Here is a 12,246-nt window from a genome sequence, read left to right as displayed (position 1 = left end):
GCCTGAGGCTGCCACTCTGGAATGTGCAGTTTTATCACACAGCACAATGCCATAGATGTCCCAAGTTCTGAGGGAGCGTGCAGTTGGCATGTTGACTGCAGGAATGTCCACCAAAGCTGTTGCCCGTGAATTGAATGTTCCTTTCTCTACCATAAGCCATCTCCAAAGGCGTTTCAGAGAATTTGCCAGTACATCCAACCGGCCTCACAACTGCAGACCACGTGTAACCGCACCAGATCAGGACCTCCACATCCAGCAGGTGCACCTCTGTGATTGTATGAGATCAGCCACCAGGACAGCTGCTGCAACAATTGGTTTGCATAACCAAATAATATCTGCACAGACTGTGAGAAATTGTCTCAGGGAAGTTCATCTGCATGCTTGTCGTCCTCATTGGTGTCGCCACCTGACTGCAGTCGGCCGTCCTAACCGACGTGAGTGGGCAAATGCTCACATTCGCTTTTCTTACCCCCCCAGAACTTCCATAAAGTTAAACTGCACATTCCAGAGTGGCAGCCTCAGGCACACCTGTGCAATAATCTGATGTTGAATCAGCATCTTGATATGCCACACCCGTGAGGTGGGAGGGATTATCTTGGCAAAGAAGAAATGCTCACTAATACAGACTTGTCAACAATATTTGAGAGGAATAGGTAATTTGTGTATATAGTCAAAGTAGAAAACAAAAGTGTTGATATTTATCTTCAGGGTAGAGGTGCTCCTACCTGGCATCCTGCCTTCTCCAGCATTTGGGCGTAGCGGACAGTCTTGTCAAGGTCCTGGAAGATGCGGATCTTACATGTGATTGGCACCGACAGCTTTTCATTGGCCAGCCTGACTGGTGAATGAAAATGTCTATATTGAGGATCAATGTCAAGTGCAGAAACAAAAGTTATCCTTGGCAGGTTTGATAAAGCCTATCTACTTGATGATTGCATCTACTATGATGATTTCCTTCTTTAATTCAGTGACTCTCATGTGCTGCTCCTTCTCAGCACGGTCCTTCACATTGACTTTCTTCTGAGCCCTGGTGGGAAACTATGACTTCATTTCATGATGACACTGCATAACTATTTCCTCTTCTAGAATAGAATGCCTTTTATCGTCACTATACACAGGTGCAATGAGATTAAAAGCTTTTATTGTCACTATACACAGGTACAATGACATTAAAAGCTGTTAGTGTCACTATACACAGGTACAATGACATTAAAGGCTGTTATTGTCACTATACACAGGTACAATGACATTAAAAGCTTTCATTGTCACTATACACAGGTACAATGAGATTAAAAAATTGTATCGTCACTATACACAGGTACAATGAGATTAAAAGCTTTTATTGTCACTATACACAGGTACAATGAGATTAAAATATTTTATTGTCACTATACACAAGTACAATGAGATTAAAAGCTTTTATTGTCACTATACACAGGTACAATGAGATTAAAAGCTTTTATTGTCACTATACACAGGTACAATGAGATTAAAAGCTTTTATTGTCACTATACACAGGTACAATGAGATTAAAATATTTTATTGTCACTATACACAAGTACAATGAGATTAAAAGCTTTTATTGTCACTATACACAGGTACAATGTGATTAAAAGCTTTTATTGTCACTATACACAGGTACAATGAGATAAAAAGCTTTTATTGTAACTATACACAGGTACAATGAGATTAAAAGCTTTTATTGTCACTATACACAGGTGCAATGGGATTAAAAGCTTTTATTGTCACTATACATAGGTACAATGAGATTAAAAGCTTTAATTGTCACTATACACAGGTACAATGAGATTAAACGTTTTTATTGTCACTATACACAGGTACAATGAGATTAAAAGCTTTTATTGTCACTATACACAGGTACAATGAGATTAAAAGCTTTTATTGTCACTATACACAGGTACAATGAGATTAAAAGTTTTTATTGTCACTATACACAGGTACAATGACATTAAAAGCTTTTATTGTCGCTATACACAGGTACAATGACATTAAAAACTTTTACAATGGGATTAAAAGCTTTTATTGTCACTATACACAGGTGAAATGGGATTAAAAGCTTGTATTGTCACTATACATAGGTACAATGAGATTAAATGCTTTAATTGTCACTATACACAGGTACAATGAGATTAAAAGTTTTTATTGTCACTATACACAGGTACAATGACATTAAAAGCTTTTATTGTCGCTATACACAGGTACAATGACATTAAAAATTTTTACAATGGGATTAAAAGCTTTTATTGTCACTATACACAGGTACAATGGGATTACAATATTTTATTGTCACTATACACAGGTACAGTGAGATTAGAAGCTTTTATTGTCACTACACACAGTTACAGTGAGATTAAAAGCTTTATGGACGGCGTGGCTAGGTTGGTAGAGTGGCCATGCCAGCAATCGGAGTGTTGCTGGTTACTGGGGTTCAATCCCCACCTTCTACCATCCTAGTCACGTCCGTTGTGTCCTTGGGCAAGACACTTCACCCCTTGCTCCTGATGGCTGCTGGTTAGCGCCTTGCATGGCAGCTCCCGCCATCAGTGTGTGAATGTGTGTGTGAATGGGTGAATGTGGTAATACTGTCAAAGCGCTTTGAGTACCTTGAAGGTAGAAAAGCGCTATACAAGTATAACCCATTTATCATTTATCATTATGTCACTATACACAGGTACAATGAAATTAAAAGCTTTTATTGTCACTATACACAGTTACAAAGAGATTCAAAGCTTTTATTGTCACTATACACAGGTACAATGACATTAAAAACCTTTACAATGGGATTAAAAGCTTTTATTGTCACTATACACAGGTGCAATGGGATTAAAAGCTTTTATTGTCACTATACATAGGTACAATGAGATTAAAAGCTTTAATTGTCACTATACACAGGTACAATGAGATTAAACGTTTTTATTGTCACTATACACAGGTACAATGAGATTAAAAGCTTTTATTGTCACTATACACAGGTACAATGAGATTAAAAGCTTTTATTGTCACTATACACAGGTACAATGAGATTAAAAGTTTTTATTGTCACTATACACAGGTACAATGACATTAAAAGCTTTTATTGTCGCTATACACAGGTACAATGACATTAAAAACTTTTACAATGGGATTAAAAGCTTTTATTGTCACTATACACAGGTGAAATGGGATTAAAAGCTTGTATTGTCACTATACATAGGTACAATGAGATTAAAAGCTTTAATTGTCACTATACACAGGTACAATGAGATTAAAAGTTTTTATTGTCACTATACACAGGTACAATGACATTAAAAGCTTTTATTGTCGCTATACACAGGTACAATGACATTAAAAACTTTTACAATGGGATTAAAAGCTTTTATTGTCACTATACACAGGTACAATGGGATTACAATATTTTATTGTCACTATACACAGGTACAGTGAGATTAGAAGCTTTTATTGTCACTACACACAGTTACAGTGAGATTAAAAGCTTTATGGACGGCGTGGCTAGGTTGGTAGAGTGGCCATGCCAGCAATCGGAGTGTTGCTGGTTACTGGGGTTCAATCCCCACCTTCTACCATCCTAGTCACGTCCGTTGTGTCCTTGGGCAAGACACTTCACCCCTTGCTCCTGATGGCTGCTGGTTAGCGCCTTGCATGGCAGCTCCCGCCATCAGTGTGTGAATGTGTGTGTGAATGGGTGAATGTGGTAATACTGTCAAAGCGCTTTGAGTACCTTGAAGGTAGAAAAGCGCTATACAAGTATAACCCATTTATCATTTATCATTATGTCACTATACACAGGTACAATGAAATTAAAAGCTTTTATTGTCACTATACACAGTTACAAAGAGATTCAAAGATTTTATTGTCACTATACACAGGTACAATGAGATTAAAAACTGTTATTGTCACTATACCCAGGTACAATGAGATTAAGAGCCTTTATTGTCACTATACACAAGTACAATGAGATTACAAGCTTTTATTGTCACTACACACAGGTACAATGACATCAAAAGCTGTTATTGTCACGATACACAGGTACAATGACATTAAAGGCTGTTATTGTCACTATACACATGTACAATGAGAATAAAAGCTTTTATTGTCACTTTACATAGGTACAATGACATTAAAAGTTGTTATTGTCACTATACACAGGTACAATGACATTAAAAGCTGTTATTGTCACTATACACAGGTACAATGACATTAAAAACTGTTATTGTCACTATACACAAGTACAATGACATTAAAAGATGTTATTGTCACTATACACGGGTACAATGACATTAAAAGCTGTTATTGTCACTATACACAGGTACAATGACATTAAAAGCTGTTATTGTCACTATACACAGGTACAATGAGATTAAAAGCTTGTATTGTCACTACAAACAGGTACAATGAGATTAAAACCTTTTATTGTTGCTACACAGGTACAATGAGATTAAAAACTCTTATTGTCACTATACACAGGTACAATGAGATTAAAAGCTTTTATTGTCACTACACACAGGTACAGTGAGAATAAAAGGTTTTACACAGGTACAATGAGATTAAAAGTTGTTATTGTCACTATGCACAGGTACAATGACATTAAAAGCTGTTATTGTCACTATACACAGGTAAAATGACAATAAAAGCTGTTATTGTCACTATACACAGGTACAATGAGATTAAAAGCTGTTATTGTCACTATACACAGGTACAATGACATTAAAAGCTTGTATTGTCACTATACACAGGTAAAATGACATTAAAAGCTGTTATTGTCACTATACACAAGTACAATGACATTAAAAGCTGTTATTGTCACTATACACAAGTACAATGACATTAAAAGCTGTTATTGTCACTATACACATGTACAATGAGAATAAAAGCTTTTATTGTCACTTTACATAGGTACAATGACATTAAAAGTTGTTATTGTCACTATGCACAGGTACAATGACATTAAAAGCTGTTATTGTCACTATACACAGGTACAATGACATTAAAAGCTGTTATTGTCACTATACACAGGTACAATGACATTGAAAGCTTTTATTGTCACTATACAAAGGTACAATGTCATTAAAAGTGTTTATTGTCACTATACACAGGTACAATGACATTAAAAGCTTTTATTGTCACTATACACAGATACAATTAGATTAAAAGCTTTTATTGTCACTATACATAGGTACAATGACATTAAAAACTGTTATTGTCACTATACACAAGTACAATGACATTAAAAGCTGTTATTGTCACTATACACAGGTACAATGACATTAAAAGATGTTATTGTCACTATACACGGGTACAATGACATTAAAAGCTGTTATTGTCACTATACACAGGTACAATGACATTAAAAGCTGTTATTGTCACTATACACAGGTACAATGAGATTAAAAGCTTGTATTGTCACTACAAACAGGTACAATGAGATTAAAACCTTTTATTGTTGCTACACAGGTACAATGAGATTAAAAACTCTTATTGTCACTATACACAGGTACAATGAGATTAAAAGCTTTTATTGTCACTATACACAAGTACAATGACATTAAAAGATGTTATTGTCACTATACACAGGTACAATGACATTAAAAGCTGTTATTGTCACTATACACAGGTACAATGACATTAAAAGCTGTTATTGTCACTATACACAAGTACAATGAGATTAAAAGCTTGTATTGTCACTACAAACAGGTACAATGAGATTAAAACCTTTTATTGTTGCTACACAGGTACAATGAGATTAAAAACTCTTATTGTCACTATACACAGGTACAATGAGATTAAAAGCTTTTATTGTCACTACACACAGGTACAGTGAGAATAAAAGGTTTTACACAGGTACAATGAGATTAAAAGCTTTTATTGTCACTAAACAAAGGTACAATGTCATTAAAAGCATTTATTGTCACTATACACAGGTACAATGACATTAAAAGCTTTTATTGTCACTATACACAGGTACAATGAGATTAAAAGCTGTTATTGTCACTATACACAGGTACAATGACATTAAAAGCTTGTATTGTCACTATACACAGGTAAAATGACAATAAAAGCTGTTATTGTCACTATACACAGGTACAATGAGATTAAAAGATGTTATTGTCACTATACACAGGTACAATGACATTAAAAACTTTTACAATGGGATTAAAAGCTTTTATTGTCACTATACACAGGTACAATGGGATTACAATATTTTATTGTCACTATACACAGGTACAGTGAGATTAGAAGCTTTTATTGTCACTACACACAGTTACAGTGAGATTAAAAGCTTTATGGACGGCGTGGCTAGGTTGGTAGAGTGGCCGTGCCAGCAATCGGAGTGTTGCTGGTTACTGGGGTTCAATCCCCACCTTCTACCATCCTAGTCACGTCCGTTGTGTCCTTGGGCAAGACACTTCACCCCTTGCTCCTGGTGGCTGCTGGTTAGCGCCTTGCATGGCAGCTCCCGCCATCAGTGTGTGAATGTGTGTGTGAATGGGTGAATGTGGTAATACTGTCAAAGCGCTTTGAGTACCTTGAAGGTAGAAAAGCGCTATACAAGTATAACCCATTTATCATTTATCATTATGTCACTATACACAGGTACAATGAAATTAAAAGCTTTTATTGTCACTATACACAGTTACAAAGAGATTCAAAGATTTTATTGTCACTATACACAGGTACAATGAGATTAAAAACTGTTATTGTCACTATACCCAGGTACAATGAGATTAAGAGCCTTTATTGTCACTATACACAAGTACAATGAGATTACAAGCTTTTATTGTCACTACACACAGGTACAATGACATCAAAAGCTGTTATTGTCACGATACACAGGTACAATGACATTAAAGGCTGTTATTGTCACTATACACATGTACAATGAGAATAAAAGCTTTTATTGTCACTTTACATAGGTACAATGACATTGAAAGTTGTTATTGTCACTATACACAGGTACAATGACATTAAAAGCTGTTATTGTCACTATACACAGGTACAATGACATTAAAAACTGTTATTGTCACTATACACAAGTACAATGACATTAAAAGATGTTATTGTCACTATACATGGGTACAATGACATTAAAAGCTGTTATTGTCACTATACACAGGTACAATGACATTAAAAGCTGTTATTGTCACTATACACAGGTACAATGAGATTAAAAGCTTGTATTGTCACTACAAACAGGTACAATGAGATTAAAACCTTTTATTGTTGCTACACAGGTACAATGAGATTAAAAACTCTTATTGTCACTATACACAGGTACAATGAGATTAAAAGCTTTTATTGTCACTACACACAGGTACAGTGAGAATAAAAGGTTTTACACAGGTACAATGAGATTAAAAGCTTTTATTGTCACTAAACAAAGGTACAATGTCATTAAAAGCGTTTATTGTCACTACACACAGGTACAATGACATTAAAAGCTTTTATTGTCACTATACACAGGTACAATGAGATTAAAAGCTGTTATTGTCACTATACACAGGTACAATGACATTAAAAGCTGTTATTGTCACTATACACAGGTAAAATGACATTAAAAGCTGTTATTGTCACTATACACAAGTACAATGACATTAAAAGCTGTTATTGTCACTATACACAAGTACAATGACATTAAAAGCTGTTATTGTCACTATACACATGTACAATGAGAATAAAAGCTTTTATTGTCACTTTACATAGGTACAATGACATTAAAAGTTGTTATTGTCACTATGCACAGGTACAATGACATTAAAAGCTGTCATTGTCACTATACACAGGTACAATGACATTAAAAGCTGTTATTGTCACTATACACAGGTACAATGACATTGAAAGCTTTTATTGTCACTATACAAAGGTACAATGTCATTAAAAGTGTTTATTGTCACTATACACAGGTACAATGACATTAAAAGCTTTTATTGTCACTATACACAGATACAATTAGATTAAAAGCTTTTATTGTCACTATACATAGGTACAATGACATTAAAAACTGTTATTGTCACTATACACAAGTACAATGACATTAAAAGCTGTTATTGTCACTATACACAGGTACAATGACATTAAAAGATGTTATTGTCACTATACACAGGTACAATGACATTAAAAGCTGTTATTGTCACTATACACAGGTACAATGACATTAAAAGCTGTTATTGTCACTATACACAGGTACAATGAGATTAAAAGCTTGTATTGTCACTACAAACAGGTACAATGAGATTAAAACCTTTTATTGTTGCTACACAGGTACAATGAGATTAAAAACTCTTATTGTCACTATACACAGGTACAATGAGATTAAAAGCTTTTATTGTCACTATACACAAGTACAATGACATTAAAAGATGTTATTGTCACTATACACAGGTACAATGACTTTAAAAGCTGTTATTGTCACTATACACAGGTACAATGACATTAAAAGCTGTTATTGTCACTATACACAGGTACAATGAGATTAAAAGTTTGTATTGTCACTACAAACAGGTACAATGAGATTAAAACCTTTTATTGTTGCTACACAGGTACAATGAGATTAAAAACTCTTATTGTCACTATACACAGGTACAATGAGATTAAAAGCTTTTATTGTCACTACACACAGGTACAGTGAGAATAAAAGGTTTTACACAGGTACAATGAGATTAAAAGCTTTTATTGTCACTAAACAAAGGTACAATGTCATTAAAAGCATTTATTGTCACTATACACAGGTACAATGACATTAAAAGCTTTTATTGTCACTATACACAGGTACAATGAGATTAAAAGCTGTTATTGTCACTATACACAGGTACAATGACATTAAAAGCTTGTATTGTCACTATACACAGGTAAAATGACAATAAAAGCTGTTATTGTCACTATACACAGGTACAATGAGATTAAAAGATGTTATTGTCACTATACACAGGTACAATGACATTAAAAGCTGTTATTGTCACTATACACAGGTACAATGAGATTAAAAGCTTGTATTGTCACTACAAACAGGTACAATGAGATTAAAACCTTTTATTGTTGCTACACAGGTACAATGAGATTAAAAACTCTTATTGTCACTATACACAGGTACAATGAGATTAAAAGCTTGTATTGTCACTATACACAGGTACAATGACATTAAAAGCTTTTATTGTCACTATACACAGGTACAATGACATTAAAAGCTTGTATTGTCACTATACACAGGTAAAATGACAATAAAAGCTGTTATTGTCACTATACACAAGTACAATGACATTAAAAGCTGTTATTGTCACTATACACAAGTACAATGACATTAAAAGCTGTTATTGTCACTATACACATGTACAATGAGAATAAAAGCTTGTATTGTCACTATACACAGGTAAAATGACATTAAAAGCTGTTATTGTCACTATACACGGGTACAATGACATTTAAAGCTGTTATTGTCACTATACACGGGTACAATGACATTTAAAGCTGTTATTGTCACTATACACAGGTACAATGTCATTAAAAGCGTTTATTGTCACTATACACAGGTACAATGACATTAAAAGCTGTTATTGTCACTATACACAGGTACAATGAGATTACAAGCTTTTATTGTCACTACACATGGGTACAATGAGATTAAAAGCCTGTATTGTCACTACAAACAGGTACAATGAGATTAAAAGCTTTTATTGTCACTACACACAGTTACAATGAGATTAAAAGCTATTATTATCACTATACACAGGTACAATGAGATTAAAAGCTTTTATTGTCACTATACATAGGTACAATGAGATTAAAAGCTTTTATTGTCCCTATACCCAGGTACAATGACATTAAAAGCTTTTATTGTCACTATACACAGGTACAATGAGATTAAAAGCTTTTACTGTCACTATACACATGTACAATGAGATTAAAAGCTTTTATTGTCACTATACACAGGTACAATGAGATTAAAAGCTTTTATTGTCACTATACACAGGTACAATGAGATTAAAAGCAACTCCAGCATCAGTGCGACAGTCTATAAATATGGAAAAACATAGGAAGGAAAAAAAAGAAAAATAGTGCAAAAGGAGATAAGGTGCACAGTCCAGTCCTGAGAAGGAATGTTCTCATAACACAAGTCGACAAACAAATATTTGCAATAAAAGAAGACATACCCATTTTTTCTAACAGCTCCCATTCATCCTGCAGAAAGACTCCATAGTGCCCTGGGACAAGAAGAGAGCAGAATGTTCAAATGACTCGTATAGGCACCAAGTCCATGAAATGTGCTCTTCTATTTATTCTTCACAGTTTTTGTCTCTTTTTCATTTTTCTTCTTTTTAGTCTATCATAATTACACACGTGTTGGACTCTTTGATCTCTCTAAACCAGCAGGTTAGACTACTGCCATGGTCTTCACTGGACTCTCTAAACCATCAGGTTAGACTACTGCCAAGGTCTTCTCACTGGACTCTCTAAACCAGCAGGTTAGACTACTGCCATGGTCTTCTCACAGGACTCTCTAAACCAGCAGGTTAGACTACTGCCATGGTCTTCTCACTGGGCTCTCTAAACCAACAGGTTAGACTACTGCCATGGTCTTCCCACTGGACTCTCTAAACCAGCAGGTTAGACTACTGCCATGGTCTTCTCACTGGGCTCTCTAAACCAACAGGTTAGACTACTGCCATGGTCTTCTCACTGGACTCTCTAAACCAGCAGGTTAGACTACTGTCATGGTCTTCTCACTGGACTCTCTAAACCAGCAGGTTAGACTACTGCCATGGTCTTCCCACTGGACTCTCTAAACCAGCAGGTTAGACTACTGCCATGGTCTTCTCACTGGACTCTCTAAACCAGCAGGTAATGCTACTGCCATGGTCTTCTCACTGGACTCTCTAAACCAGCAGGTTAGACTACTGCTAAGGTCGTCTTACTGGACTCTCTAAACCAGCAGGTTAGACTACTGCCATTGTCTTCTCACTGGGCTCTCTAAACCAGCAGGTTAGACTACTGCCATGGTCTTCTCACTGGACTCTCTAAACCAGCAGGTTAGACTACTGTCATGGTCTTCTCACTGGACTCTCTAAACCAGCAGGTTAGACTACTGCCATGGTCTTCTCACTGGACTCTCTAAACCAGCAGGTTAGACTACTGCCGTGGTCTTCTCACTGGACTCTCTAAACCAGCAGGTTAGACTACTGCTGTGGTCTTCTCACTGGACTCTCTAAACCAGCAGGTCAGACTACTGCCATGGTCTTCTCACTGGACTCTCTAAACCAGCAGGTTAGACCACTGCCATGGTCTTCTTACCGGACTCTCTAAACCAGCAGGTTAGACCTCACTGGACACTATAAACTAGCAGGTAAGACTACTGCCGTGGTCTTCTTCCTGGACTCTCTAAACCAGCAGGTTAGACTACTGCCGTGGTCTTCTCACTGGACTCTCTAAACCAGCAGGTTAGACTACTGCTGTGGTCTTCTCACTGGACTCTCTAAACCAGCAGGTCAGACTACTGCCATGGTCTTCTCACTGGACTCTCTAAACCAGCAGGTTAGACTACAGCCATGGTCTTTTCACTGGACTCTCTAAACCAGCACGTTAGACTGATGCCATGGTCTTCTCACTGGACTCTCTAAACCAGCAGGTTAGACTACTGCCAAGATCTTCTCACTGGACTCTCTAAACCAGCAGGTTAGACTACTGCCATGGTCTTCTCACTGGGCTCTCTAAACCAGCAGGCTAGATTATTGCCATGGTCTTCTCACCGGACTCTCTAAACCAGCAGGTTAGACTACTGCCATGGTCTTCTCAATGGACTCTCTAAACCAGCAGGTTAGACTACTGTCATGGTCTTTTCACTGGACTCTCTAAACCAGCAGGTTAGACTACTGTCATGGTCTTCTCACTGGACTCTCTAAACCAGCAGGTTGGACTACAGCCATGGTCTTCTCACTGGACTCTCTTAACCAGCAGGTTAGACTACTGCCATGGTCTTCTCACTGGACTCTCTAAACCAGCAGGTTAGACTACTGCCATGGTCTTCCCACTGGACTCTCTAAACCAGCTGGAAAGTACTGACTACAACCAGTCCAGCACTTAGGTCACTGCACTGGCTTCCTGTTGCTCAGACAATAGACTGTGTCTGCGTACAAGTCTTCTCATGATCTTGTGCCAAAGTACATCTCTGATATGTTAGAACCGTATGAACCATCTCCAGCTCTGAGAACCTCAGGGAGTGGTCTCCTGCTGACATGT

At 36.5% G+C, this 12,246-nt stretch overlaps 1 protein-coding gene across 4 annotated transcripts in view; it reads right to left on the bottom strand.

Annotated features, from left to right (window-relative positions):
* dus1l (dihydrouridine synthase 1-like (S. cerevisiae)) overlaps positions 1-12,246 on the bottom strand; it is a 49,353-nt gene that overhangs the window by 18,978 nt on the left and 18,129 nt on the right. For all 4 annotated transcript variants that reach the window (XM_072915936.1, XM_061982204.2, XM_061982205.2 and 1 more), the window contains exons 4-5: positions 10,164-10,214; positions 726-838 (exon numbers count right to left, since the gene is read on the bottom strand). In XM_072915936.1, coding sequence (XP_072772037.1) covers positions 726-838; positions 10,164-10,214 — 164 coding nt within the window. The remainder of the gene's footprint in view (positions 1-725; positions 839-10,163; positions 10,215-12,246) is intronic.

This window comes from Nerophis lumbriciformis, linkage group LG24 (genome assembly GCF_033978685.3).
Source record: "Nerophis lumbriciformis linkage group LG24, RoL_Nlum_v2.1, whole genome shotgun sequence".
Classification (NCBI taxonomy): Eukaryota; Metazoa; Chordata; class Actinopteri; order Syngnathiformes; family Syngnathidae; genus Nerophis; species Nerophis lumbriciformis.
This window is presented reverse-complemented; position numbering and strand designations above follow the sequence as displayed.